Source organism: Vulpes vulpes, chromosome 1 (assembly GCF_048418805.1).
Source record: "Vulpes vulpes isolate BD-2025 chromosome 1, VulVul3, whole genome shotgun sequence".
In the NCBI taxonomy this organism is placed as follows: Eukaryota; Metazoa; Chordata; class Mammalia; order Carnivora; family Canidae; genus Vulpes; species Vulpes vulpes.
Window position 1 is genome coordinate 66,149,087 of NC_132780.1, and position 13,242 is coordinate 66,162,328.

Genomic DNA, 13,242 nt, shown 5'->3' on the forward strand with positions numbered 1-13,242 from the left:
AGCAGCTTCTGGCTTTGCTGTTAAATTTTAATATTGGTAGACTTTCCCCAATTTGCACAGAAAGCTGAGTTAATGGGTAGCTTTACCCCCAGTTGGAGGTTGACGTCTACAACCCCCACTTTAACAATTTGCTGCTCTGTGTCTGGGTCCACAGAGGTGACACAGCCAAGGAAATAAACACGTACATAAAACCCCGCTTTCTTTGGGGGGGGGTGTGTGCCAGGGGTTAGGGTTTTAAGCTCCGTAAGTGGAATTACTCCTGGTTCCTGGGACGGGGCTCATCAGCGGCAGGAGGCCCCTGACTCCCTGGGGGACCCCAGGGAAGGCCAAGCAGTGGGGAGCCTGCTGGGGGACTGCTGGGAGCCCCTGGCCCCTGACGCAGGCCTCATCTTCCAGGACCCCCAGGGCCCAGGGCTGGAGCTCGCTTTGCAGAGAGGGGCTCAGGGATGTGCAATGAATTCCTGAAGCCCGGGCTGGTGGGGCCTGGGGCCTGATCTGGGGAGGGAGGCAGTGGGGGGGGGGGGGGGGGGCAGTGGTGCTCTCCCCTCCCTGAGCCGTACCGCCTAGAGCCCGTGTCCCTCTAGGGGACTTTGCCACCCCCGACGTCTCTGGTCCTGTGTAGCCTCCAGGCTCGCCATCCACCTGCCTGGCCAGGAGTTGAGAGGACAGGCTGCCACCACCTGACCCATCACGGCCCCACTGGGGCTCTGGGTGTGGGCCGCATGTGGATGGATGTGCAGGGAATGTTCTGGACTCAGGTGTCACCCAGAGACCAGTGCAGGGCAGGAAGCTGCAGATGCGTTTCCTTCCAAGTATCCCCCAGAGAAGCCAAGGCTGCCAGGCTTCCTGCCTTTAAATCGCCGCGAGGGGGCAGCCCGGGTGGCTCAGCGGTTTAGCACCTGCCTTCGGCCCAGGGCGTGATCCTGGAGACCCGGGATCGAGTCCCACATCAGGCTCCCTCTGCCTGTGTCTCTGCCTCTCTCTCTCTCTCTCTCTCTCCCCCCCCTGCCGCCCCGTATGTGTCTCTCATGAATAAATAAAATCTTTAAAAAAAATTGCCGCAAGGTGTGCTCCAGGATGGCGGTGTCCGCGCCACGGAGCTGGTCTCTGACCTTGGCTTCTGTGGTTACCCCTCTGTGGCCTCAGGAACCGAGAGGACAGTCCGTTGTCTGCAGGGAAGTAGAGGGGGGGCGTGTTCCCTCTGCTCTTGGCCCCCTCTGGCATTTGAGGGTTTAGAGTAGCTTTAAGAAAAAAGGATCAGGAGAGTGTTTAGGGGCACGTTGGAAACCCCACAGGGCAGGTTGAGTCAGTGCCAGAAGGACGTGAGCCAGGCTTGACAGCAGTCATCTCAGGACAAAGGGGCTGGTTTCTGCTCTGCCCACTTTCTGTGTGCTCCCGGTTTCCTGCCCTAGTTGGGGGGAGCACCAAAGTGTGCCATTTCCCCTGGACTCGATGGCCTAAGGCAGCCCCAAGAGTCCCCCCTGTGTGTGCTGGACAAGCAGATGGACCCTTGAGGGTCCCTGCGGCCAAGAGGCCTCATGAAGACGTGATGGAACAGCAGCGGGGGGGCAGTTAATGTTGGTGGAGGGTCCTGCCTGTAAGTGGGACGGGGACCACCTCTGGGCTGGGGTCCTCACACGGAGGAATCATGCCCTTGGCAGGTGGAGGCAAACCCCCCTGTCACAATGGAGTCCCTGGGAGCCCCCAGTAGCTTGTGGAGCAGGGCCTGTGGCTCAGCGTCCCCAGTGTTCAGGCTGGTGGCTTTGGACCCAAATACCTGAATAATGATGCTGGGGAGTTGGAACCCAGGCGGAGACCACATCAGCTCTCAGCTGTGACCTCCGTGTGTGTGCATGTGTGTGCATGCGTGTGCACATGTGCATGTGTGTGCGCACACCCACGGAAGTTGTACCCTCCTCTGGGCATACAAACTGACCAGCCAGGCTGCGGGGGGCCCAGGCGGGAGTGGGGGCCCCCAGGATCGGTCCAGGGTGGAGGGGGCCGGCAGGGGCTGGGGGCCGAGGGGGCTGGGGGTGGTCTTCCTGGAGGAGGTGCATTTACTCAGCGGGGGTTCCCAGACGAGCGTCTGCTGCTCCTGCCAAGCGGCCCTTCCTGGTCACTCACCTTTCCTGAGTCGGGACATCTGAGATGGCCACGCTGAGAAACGGGTGGGCAGGTTCCAGGAAGGAATTTGGGGTCACCGCCTGCCCGGCCTCCTTCTCTGCAAAGGGAGACAGTGCAGAGCTGCTCCACCCACCACGAGCACCCAGTGCACACCCAACGCGGCCTGTCCCTCCGGCTGAGCTGCTGGCCGCGGGGCCCTGGACCACTGCGCACCCTCCTGGTCATGGGATGGAGCCCTTCCTTTGGGGACCTGCACCTTTCAAGTGGGAGGGTCACGGAAGGTCATGCTCTGGTGACCCCATGGTTGTGAGGGGTGCACATGTTGGGGACTGAGGTCTACAGCCAACACCAAGGCAGGAGACCTCTGCATGCAGCCCGGGGGGCTGGGACAGAGACAGAGAGACAGAGAGACAGAGACAGAGGCCAAGACAGGCGCTGCGGATTCCAGGCAATGAGGGGCCGCCCTGCCCGCAGGTGGGTCTGGCCGTGAAGGACCCATCAGGGGCTGGAGGCTGCACCCCACTTGCCTGAGCCCGAGCGTGCAGCAGGCACTGGCGTGGGTGGCTCTGCCCGTCCCCTGGAGAGCCGCCTGGTGGAGCGGCCACCTCCTGACCCGGCACACGTGGTGGCCTGCTCCCCCAAGCTGCGGGCGATGTGACCCTGTGACCCCCGCGGTACCTGGGTGCGGAGGCTCTGACGAGGCCCTGCTTCCCTTAGACGACGAGTACGTGTTCATGGATTTGGAGCAGAAGCTCAGCAAGTACTTCTCCAAGGACTGGAAGCGGGACGCGCACGAGGTAAGTCAGACCCGCGGGCAGCGTGTGTCTGCTGTGTCCCCAGAGCGGTCCCTGGGGGGCACAGCCACAGCCCGCGGAGTCGGCGGTGGGGAGGGGTGCTCCCGAGTGGGTGGATGACAGGCCGGGATGTCCCCTTCTGGGAAGGAAGACGACGTCACGAGAGTCCTGGAAGTGCCCCGGCTGTCGCCGCCAGAGCCAAGGTGGGGGACCCGGTGGCACCGAGTTGGGGCCTGCCTGGGTGGCCACTGCCCTCCGGCTGTGCTTCCCCCCGCAGGCCGGTGGGCGGCCTCCCGCGCCCTTCGTCACCTTCCTCAGAGTGCGGTACTACGTGGACAACGGAAGGGTCATAAGGTAAGTCGCCACAGTCCAAGGACATTCATGGGACAGAGGTGACCTTCCCGGAAACCAGGTCGTGGGCAGGGCGGGCTCTGCTCAGCGACGCGCCCTGGGAACGCGACGCCCTCCCACTCGGCTTCTCTCGGGGGGCATCTGTGCCTGTCACCCAGAAGGACTGGCCTGTCCCGGGGGGGGGCGCCGCTCTCGGCCTAGGGGCAAGGGCGTGGGGCAGGTGCCCCTGGGGCCTCCTGCCTTGTGGGGCTGCTTTCTTAAGGGGTTGCCCCGGGTACCACGTGGGGACCTGAGCCACTGGACCAGGTGAGCGGGGCCCGGCCCCCAGGATGCCCTGAGCTCCTGCCGGAGGGCCAGTGACAGACGGCTGGGGAGGAAGGAGTGGGCACGTGTGGTTGTGGGGAAGGTTCTGGAGAGTGGGGAGTGGGTGGTCATTTGGAAGGTTCTGGAGAAGTGTAGATGGGAGAACTGGAAGGTGGAGGGTGGTGGAGAGTAGTGGCCCCGTGCTGTGACACCAATCACGTTACTAGTGTTAGAAGATCTGAGCCTGCTCTTGCCTGTCATGTTGGGAAATTAGCAGAAGGAAATCCGTGTAGGCTGGGTGGGCCGGGTCCCAGTGGATCCCATGGGATCCCAGCTAGCGGTGCATGAGCTCTTCTCTGGAGCACTGCCCATGCGGCCCGGGGCGTGACCTGGCCAGGGAATGAGCCTGACCTCAGCACTTCCACTCTGAGCACCGAGGCTCCCGGGCTTCTCGGCTGCAGAGGTCACCGGCCAAGGCCATCTGTGCCACGCTGGAAAGTGGCCTGTGGTGTGACAGGGACGGGAACCCCTGGGATTCGGAGAAGCTCTGAGGGCTGAGGGGGGGGCAGCAGGCGGGCCCCGGGCTGTGGCGGGGCAGGAGCCGCCTCCCACCGGCACCACCTGCTGCCTTCCAGCGACCAGACGGCCAGGCACCTGTACTACTGCCACCTGAAGGAGCGGGTGCTGAGGTCCCAGTGCGCCCACCGTGAGGAGGCCTACTTCCTGCTGGCCGCCTACGGGCTGCAGGCCGACCTGGGCAACCACCGGGAGCCGGTCCACGCGGGGAGGTACTTCGAGCCTCAGGCCTACTTTCCGCCGTGGGTAAGGTCACCTGCTACTCAGCAGCGCAGTGGAGAACCTTCTGGGCCCAGGCCCTGGGGCGGAGTCCCTGGAGGCCAGAGGGGCAGGCGGGGGACAAGAGAGCAGGCAGGGACCAACAGGCCTGCGGCCCTTCCCCAGATCATCGCCAAGAGGGGCCGCGCCTACATCCTCAGGCACGCGCCGGCCATGCACCGTGAGCAGCGGGGCCTGAACCCCAAGGAGGCTGTGCTGTGCTTCATCAGAGAGGCCTGTCGGCTCGAGGACGTCCCCGTCCACTTCTTCAGGTTGTACAAGGTCAGGCCCTGCAGGACCCAGGACTTCAGGCTGCCCCACACCTGCTCTGCCCAAGGGGCCCAGATGAGCTGAGCCCATGGGGCAGCCAGGACGTGTTGCTACCACTGGCCTGGGCCCAGGCCCTGACCCCGGGACTGGGCGGAGAGTGTCCCCACAGCCAGCCCGGGACCGGGCCCTGACCTGGGACAGGGTGGACGGCATCCCCACAGCTGGCCTGGGCCCCAACCCCACCGGCCTCCTATGGTGGGAGCTGCCCCACCTGGAGCCCGAGCGAGGGGGACCGTCTGTGGAATGGGACTGATTCTGGCATTTTCCTGCCTCAGTCTGCAGGCAGCACGGTCTGGGGGAAGCTGGGTGGAGGGCCCGTGAGTGGGGCTCCAGGAGCTCAGCTACCAGGGACGCAGAAGTTAGAGCAGGTGAAGGAGGCAGGGAGGTGGGACCAGGCCTCTGGCCTCACAGGGAAAGGGCCCTGCTGTCGTGGCGGGACCCACCCACCGCCCGGCACAGGGCTCTGGGCCTCTCTGAGGTTCATGTCCTCTAGGACAAGAAGGAGGACAGACCTACCATCATCCTGGGACTGACCCTCAAGGGAATGCAAGTCTACCAGGTACCGAAGAGTCCCTGCAGCGTCCTCCCTCCCCCCTGCCCCTCCTCCCTGCCCCTCCTCCCTGCCTCTCCTCCTCCCCTTCTTCTCTCTCCCCACTTCCCCTCTCCCTCCTCCACCTCCCCTGTCCCTCTCTCACCTCCTCTCTCCCCTCCTCCCCCTTCCACCTCCTTCCGCTCTTCCTCCTCTCTCACCTCCTCCCTCCTCCTCCCCTTCCCCTGTCCCTCCCTCCTCCCCTCTCCTCTCCCTCCTTTCTCCTCTCTTCCCCCTTCCACCTCCTTCCTCCTACCCTTCCCCTCTCCCTTCCTCCTCCCCTTCTCCTCTCCCTCCTTCCTCCCTGCCCCTCCACCTCTCTCCCCTCTTCTTCCTCTCTCTCCCTCGGTGCATCTCCCCCTCCTCCCACCTCCTTCCACCTCCCCACCCCTCCCCTCCTCTTGGAGGGCTGACTGGGTGCTGCCTCGGGTGGACCCTCCTGAGTGGCTCTCTCTCCTTTGCAGGAGGTGAACCGTGCCCCCGAGCTGCTCTATGACTTCCCCTGGTCCCACATTGGGAAGGTGGCGTTTCTGGTACGAGCTGACGGGGTTGAGGTGGGAGGGCCCAGCCCACCCTTGGACTTCAGGCCATCCCCTGAGCCCTCATCCTCCGTGGGGCCCAGCCCGAGCCCCCGCACCTGGGGCGTCCAGGGCCTGGCTCTTCGCTGTAGGGCATAGTGGCCCTGCCCTTGGGAAGTGCTTCGTGGCTGCCCCGGCCTTCGCCTTCTGATCCCCGGCGACCTTCGGGCTCCCTCAAGGGAAGTGAGAAGTCAGCCATAGAAACGCACCTCTGGGGTGACAGCCTCCACGTGCCCCCGCTGTGTGTCCTGGCCTCACGAGGCCTCCCCAGCCGGGCCTGGCACTCGGGCTGAACGCAAGGACAGTGAGGCCCCGGGCAGACGGTGGCCCTGGACCCTTGCTCCGGACGGCGAAGCGAAACCTGGCGCCCCGTCCTGCAATGCGGTCAGCCCCCGGGTTGGCCAAGGCTGAGGGCGGTGTCCACCTTAGACTCGTGCCCCTAACCTCCCGCCTGCGCACCGGCTGGCTTCCTAGTTTGGGGTCGGGGCCGCTGCTTCAGACACTTCTGTCCTGTTGTCACATGGTTTCCCTGCAGTTACCTGGTCTCCTCTGTCCAGGGGAAGAAGTTCGAGATGCGGCTGGACGGGCTGCCGTCAGCGCGGAAGCTGGTGTACTACACGGGCTGCGCCTGGCGCTCGCGCCACCTGCTGCAGCTGCTCAGCGCCAGCCACCAGCTCCACCTCAGCCTGCGGCCCGCGCTGCAGAGGCTACGGCAGCGGGAGGAGGCCGAAGGTGCGCACCGTCCACCCGCGCTCCCGACTCTCCGGGCACCGGGGTTCACCTGCGCCGGGCACAGGGCACGGCGGCTGGTGGCACCTCCACTGGTCCCATTGTGGGGCGTGGCCTCTTGGCTCCTGTGACCCCCTCAGAGGGGGAGGAGGCAGCTCCACTCCTACCGGGGCGCAGTTCTAAAGATGCGGCCTAGAGACCTATTGGATTCTGGGTCAGAGTTCTCAAGGGGCTGGGTGGTTCCTGGGTCCGTGGCTGTGTGGGCAGCGGCGTGCCTCTGTGACCATGCTGCTTGCGTGCAGGCACGGCTTCGGGGTCCCTCGAGCTGAGAGCCACGCAAGAGCCCTTGGGAAACTATCACAAGGGGCACGTATCAGGAGCTTACTGGCTGAGGGTGACAGATGCCACCTGGGCAGCCTGGGCTGTGACGGGGGTACCCAGGGCCACAAACCCCTCATGTTGTGCCTCCTGGGCCTCAGCACCAGCTGACGGTGGGCGGCCACTGTTGGCAGCCTGCAGCTCCAGGAAGACACTTATACCTACAGTCGGGGTGTAAGCGACAGGGACTGTCGGTCCTGTCCCCACACAGAGAAGGAGCGCTATCGTGAGTCCTACATCAGCGACACGCTGGACCTGGACCTGGACCTGGACCCGGACTCGGGCGGCATGGGCTCCCTGGGCAGCGGGGGCAGCAGCCAGCACGTCCCCCGTCGCCTCTCCCTTGGGTCAGCTGACAGCCGCAGCAGCTCCCACACGTCAGGCGTCAGAGAGGCCGGGGAGATGGCAGTGGACGAGCCCCGGGGTGCTGAGGCCCTCCACGTGGAGATGCCACCCTGCGGCTCCAGCTCCAGCTGGAGCGGCCACGGCACAGAGGCTGCCAGCAGAGGCCAGCCAGAGGGGGATGGCCGGGCCCGGGAAGACGGTGAGTGTGCCCCAGCCGGCCCCTGGCAGGGCCACTGCTGTGGGCACCAGGGTGATGAGCACAGACCGTCCCCAGAGAGGCTGCGGTGACTGGGATTTCCCTGCGACTCCTTCGCCCTTCCCCTGCCATGAGGTGGGCCTTGGGATCAGGGGTCAGACAGGACGGCAGGGCCCTCTGTGGGGTGCAGCATGATGGGGGTCCTGCAGCCTTCTCTGCAGCTGGGCACAAGAGGCTCCTCGGGGCCCCTCGTTCATCATCTGGCCATCAGGGAGTGTCACCCAGATTTTTCTGCAGCCACACGGGTCAGTGAAATCATAAGATGAGAAGCCCCAGGAGTTGTAGGACCCAATGTCTGTTCAGCTCAGCCCTCAGGGGTGCTTCTGGGGCGGTCTGGGCGTGTGGGGCCCTGGAGCGCCTTCCCCGGCACCTCAGGAAGGTCCCACTGGCTCTGCTGTTCCCTGACCATCCGCAGCACCCTTGGCTGCGAGGGGCATTCGTGGGGACCAGCTGCAGGTCCCAGCCACTAGGGCCACCCAGGGCTACCCAGGGTCACCCAGGGTCACCTCAGGACACCAGGGCCAGCCAGGGGCAGGTGGTAAAGGACCACGTGGCTTCCATCTGTTTCTGTCCAAGCTCGTGGTCTGCAATCCAACGTGAATGATAATAATGATACGGAGCTTGCCCAGTAAGAGCGCGCTGTGACTGGACATCAGGGCGTTTGGTCAACCAAAGCAGCCCTGGTGCCAGTGAGGAAGGATGGGACGGTGCCAGCCCACGGGATGGGGGTGGGGAGGGCCCGGACCCTTGCAAGGCTTACGGCAGAGGGACCCTGCAGGGCTAGTCCCATGGGGGCCCCGAGGGCCGGCATCCTGTGCTGGGGCTGGGGCTTCCATGGGCGAGGAGGAGCCAGGTGGTCCAGAGCGTGGCCTGCATGCTCAAGGAGGCTCAGACACGTCAGGGGGAGCACGGGTGACCAGGGTGTGACCGCCGCCGACCTTCCCACCACCACGCTGCAGGTCAAGGGCCCTGGAGGGGGGTGCATGGAGGCCCAGTCCCAAGTCAGAGTGAGGGTCCCCAGGGGAGAAGCTGGGCGGCGGGGGCTCATCCCACCTCTGCTCACGCCTCCTCCTGTCTCACAGCCTCTGGCCCGGAGGCCTCGGCAGTCGTGCAGGTCCCACTGATCAGGATGAGGGGCAGGTGTGCGGAGGCCCTGTACCAGGTATGTTCCCGTGGCAGCCCCAGGCCGGGCAGCCCCAGGCTGGTTCTGGCACCTGCTCTCCTGGCCCGTCTAGGCCCACCAGAGGTCCCTGGGTGGAGACCCCTGGACCTGTAGTCAGGCGGTGGGGTAGCTTCCGGGGAACAAGGCAGGCAGGGGCTGGCCCCCTGGGGTCTCCACCTTCCTGGTTGAGTGTTCAGTGGGTGGCAGAGTCCACCCCCCCACCCCGGGTAGTGAGCACTCCAGGGGCTGCTCCAGGTCCCCCTGGGGCAGAGGAGAGACCGACACCAATGGTTTGGGCAGAGGGTTCCCCACCTTGCTTGGAGCAGACCTGGGGGTGGTGCCCTGGACAGAGAGAACATAAGGCTGTGATGTGACTTCCCAGGGATAGAGAGAGAAGCCGGTGCCTTGGGCAGGGTCGGTGCCCTGGGCCCCTGGGGGTCCTTGGGCAGAGACAGTGGATAGGACATGCCCCCCAAAGGGCGATGAGACAGCCTGCATCGCCAGCGCGCTCAGCCCCTCTGCAGTGGTGAGCTCACCCTGTGGGATGCGAAGTGGCTGCAGTAGTTCGGTGTGGTGGGTGTGAGCTGGACCCCCACCTGGACAGGACCCCCCCCCCCGGCGGCCACCTCAGAGCCCGGGCACTGGACAGGCTTCCTCACACAGGAGATAGAGGCAGGAGGCTCTCCTTGACTTCCGAGGACGCTTCCAGGTCTTATCCCTAAAATCATTCAAATAGTAACCAAGTCCGACAGGGGCGGGCTCTGCGTAGGGCCCCAGGGGCGACCCAGGACAGGGGAGGAGAGGGAGGAGCCGGTGCAGAAGGAGCCGCTCCCTGCCTGAGCCGTCCTGGCCCGTGTCCCTCTCCTGCCCACAGAGCTTGCACCTGTGGCGGGCACTAGGGACAGGAGAAGGCTGGTTGTGCAGACAGTGGGCCCAGCAGGGCGCAGTGAGGGATCTGGGGGCGGGGACAGAGGGGGTGTGGGTGCAGGGAGGACAGACTTGGAGCCGTGGCCAAAGATGAGGAGGCAGGGCAGGAAGCAGAACGCACTCGCACTGTCCCCCTACAGATGCCAGAGGCAGAGCCACCCCACCACAGCCTGGACCACACACCGCCGGGAACCTGCAGGTCAACCAACAGCCTCTACCTGGTCCTGTGCAGGGAGGACCAGCTCCTGGAGGAGTTTGTGGTGTAGACGCTAGAGATGGGGGTCTGCACCCTTGGGGCTCACCCACGCTGCAAGGCTTGTCCACGTGGCACAGCTGCATCCACGAGGCACGGCTTGTCCAATCGGGGCTCTGTCTACACACATGGCTTGTCCATGTGGCAAGTCCTGTCCACGTGGGGCTCTGTCTACACAGCACAGCTGCATCCGCCCAGTAGGCTTGGCCCACACCTCCTCCCACCTCAGGACAGCCTCTGGCCCTCACCCCCTCCTGCACTGGAGGCTCTGGCCACGCCCTGGTTGACTGAGGCCCTCCCCTCGCCTCCCTGCCCCCCCTCCTGTATGATCACCTGTCAGTGGTGTGGAGCTGGCTCTGACGTCAGGCCTGGAGGGGACCTGGAGGGTTCCACTCTCGTGCCAGCCATGACGGGTCCAAGCTCCATCCATCCGTGTGACCAGGAGGCGGAAGTCAGGGTCCAACCATGCGGTCTCCAGGCGAGTGGGGGCTGGCCCCTTGGATAGCCCTTCCCCATCTATTCTGGGAAGGAGGACGTGGTAGCCGTGCCCACACGGTGGCGAGACCCCGCAGGTTCCCTCTGCACTGACCCCTGATGGAGGGCCAGACCACGCGCACAGCCTTGTGGGAGTCTTTGACCCAAGGCTGCAGTCACCTGTCATTGCACTGGCCACAGGCTTCCGCTAGCCCAGTGTTTGCAATCCCTCTGTGAGGTGTGGTCCCGGCTGTCACCCCAGGCCTGGCTGGTGGATGACCCCTGTCCACCACCCACATGGCACAGACATCCCGGGAGGCACCATGCCCGAAGCTGCAGGGTCACCTGGACACCTGGTCCCTGCAGAGCTCACAAAGCCAGACAGGCAGCTGGTCAACCAGCGAAGCCATCATCTCGATTCTGACTCCTCCTCCCTCAGCCCCAAGACAGAGCCCGGTGTCCTGGTCCTCTCCCATCACAGGTCACACGGCAGCGGTGATCTGCCCACAGGGGCGGCCAGGGCTCCTGCCCTGGGACAGTGCTGAGTACCCTCTAGGGGTCCAAGACTGCAGGTGAGATGGGGTGGAGCAGGGACCAGCCCCCCGCCACCCTCTGCACCCGACCCACGCTCCAGGGCTGGGGTTGGGACTGTGTTCCCAGCTTCGCCACGACTCTGGTTGGCAGGTTCACAGCTCCTGCGGCAGCGATTTCTGGGAAAGTGTGCTTTTGAGGGACAGCTGACCTTCTCTGTGCCGTGGGTGCATCGAGAGCCCGTGAGCAAGCAGCACTGGACGGCAGGTGCAGGGCCGCAGCCGCAGCCCCAGCATGGGTTGGCCCACGTGGGTGGGGAGCACTGCGACAGCCACCCCACGCTGGGAGGATTTGCATAGTTGTGCCTTCCTTTCAAAGGCAGGCTGGCTTCCCTGAGGCTGAGCCCGGCTTGCAGGTGGCCTCCACCGGTGGAGGGACTGCACGCCCCGGGAGGAAAAGCAGGGCCTGTCTTACCTGCCTCCTAGCCCCAGGTGGGCTTCGCAACCCTTCCAGAAGCCCTGAGAGCAGGGATGTGAGACGGGTAATAACCAGCCCCGAGCCGGAGGCTCCTAGTGGGGTTCAGGGCATGGGTCGGCTTGTTTGACCTGGGGCCCCTCTGGGCTCCCCCCTACCCAAGATCCGCACCCGCACACCTGCCGTCCCCTTGACCTGGAGGGACCGGCTCCTGCCTGTCTGGAGGCCCCGAGCGCTCAGCGGGCGATGGTGAGCCCACTGCCACACAGCCCTGCGCCCGTGACGCCTCCCCGTCTCTGGTGCTCGTGCTGGGGCGGCCGCAGCGACACAGCGACACGGGAGCTCAGACGGAGGGTGGAGCTGGAGCCCGTGTGTGCATGTGCGTGCATGCACATGGCTGGGCAGGGGGGGGGTGCGGGTCTTGTGTGTGTGCACACCGGGCCCGTGTAATAAAGGACTGAACCCACGCCTTCACACGCACGTGCACCGGCCTGCACTGGGGCGGCCGGGGGCCGGGCAGCCACGTCACACTGGTAGAGGACCAAGCTGGGAACGTTCGCCGCCGCCGGGGGCTGCTCCGGTGAACATGCGCTGTGTCCAAGCACTCCCTGGATGGGGGGCCACGGGGACCTCTCCTGCCCTGGGGCGCTCAGTTACCAAATTTGTGCCTCGGAGAGAAGCAAGGCTGCTCTGGCCTCCTTCATCTGCAGCCTGAACGGGGACGGGCCCGGGGGTTGCCAGGGGTCGCTGCGGTCACCCAGTCCCCTCACCAGATACACGTCAAGTGTCCGCCCTGGGCAGGTGCCAGCAGAGCGGGGTGCCTGCCAGGGGCAGGGGTGGTGGGCGGCCTCCCAGGCTGCCCGTCTGGCCCCTGTGTAGGAAGCACCCAGGCCCCAGGCCCCGGAGGTCACCCAGCCTGGTGGCCCCAAGAGCAAGTAGCCGAGGGAGGGGCCCCCGAGCAGGATGGCGTGAGGTCAGGGCTGCGGCTCTCCCAGGAGTCTCCAAAATCATACCAGGACCAGTCCCCAGAGCAACAAAGGGGTTGAGTCTGCTCTGAGCTCTGTCTATGGGGATCATTTTCCTTCAAAGAAGCGAGGGTACAGGAGCTCAGCCCCCAAACTGATTTGCCACGCCCGAGGAGCCAGGGTGGCAGCCAGCTGGGGGTGCCGGGCCCTGCACACGCCAAGGCGCCAAGGCACAGGGACGCGGTGAGGGGCAGGGCTTGGAGGAAGGCCCTGGGGGTCGCTGCATCTGTCCCCGGCTGCCACCAGAGGGCGCCAGAGATCCGCCGCAGAAGGGTGCCCCCCGGCTGCCCCCACGCCCCAGGCCCCACCAGGCCCGGCTGTTGCACCTGCGGGAGGCAGGCCTGGGCACATCGGGGCCATGTGGCTTCTGACCAGCTACTCTGGGTACAAGCCAGGCTCATCTAGGCTCCGTCTCCCATCACCCTGACCCCAGCCATCTGCGACTTGAGGGTGGCCAGGCAGGAGGAGGAGGGAGGCCAGGACCAGTGCCCTGTGTCCTTGGCAGATGGGCCGCAGGGACCGTTGGCTGACCCCGAGAAACCACTAGAGCCCGGCAGGGGCGCCTATTTCTGTCCTTCCTCCAGGCCTCATGGACAGACGAGGAAAACGATGCCAAGTGTCTGTTGTCCACTGGGTCATCTGGCTGCTGGGGTGAGCGGGGAGCACAATTAGAGGCCACGAGGGGGCCGGGGCAGTGGTCTCCAGCCCTCCCCGGTCCTGCCCACCCGGAAAGAGCAGAGGCAGGAGGGGCTGGAGAGCCAAGTCAGAAGCATCAGCTTCTCCTT

General features: G+C 65.3%; 1 protein-coding gene across 5 annotated transcripts in view; it reads left to right on the forward strand.

Annotated features, from left to right (window-relative positions):
* Window positions 1–11,906, forward strand: part of FRMD1 (FERM domain containing 1) — a 32,833-nt gene extending 20,927 nt beyond the window's left edge. For all 5 annotated transcript variants that reach the window (XM_072765942.1, XM_072765960.1, XM_072765945.1 and 2 more), the window contains 10 exons: window positions 2,842–2,921; window positions 3,196–3,272; window positions 4,208–4,394; window positions 4,533–4,688; window positions 5,230–5,295; window positions 5,790–5,858; window positions 6,461–6,635; window positions 7,222–7,554; window positions 8,694–8,773; window positions 9,841–11,906. In XM_072765942.1, coding sequence (XP_072622043.1) covers window positions 2,842–2,921; window positions 3,196–3,272; window positions 4,208–4,394; window positions 4,533–4,688; window positions 5,230–5,295; window positions 5,790–5,858; window positions 6,461–6,635; window positions 7,222–7,554; window positions 8,694–8,773; window positions 9,841–9,966 — 1,349 coding nt within the window. In that variant the 3' untranslated portion in view covers window positions 9,967–11,906. The remainder of the gene's footprint in view (window positions 1–2,841; window positions 2,922–3,195; window positions 3,273–4,207; window positions 4,395–4,532; window positions 4,689–5,229; window positions 5,296–5,789; window positions 5,859–6,460; window positions 6,636–7,221; window positions 7,555–8,693; window positions 8,774–9,840) is intronic.
* Window positions 11,907–13,242: the final 1,336 nt, after the last annotated feature.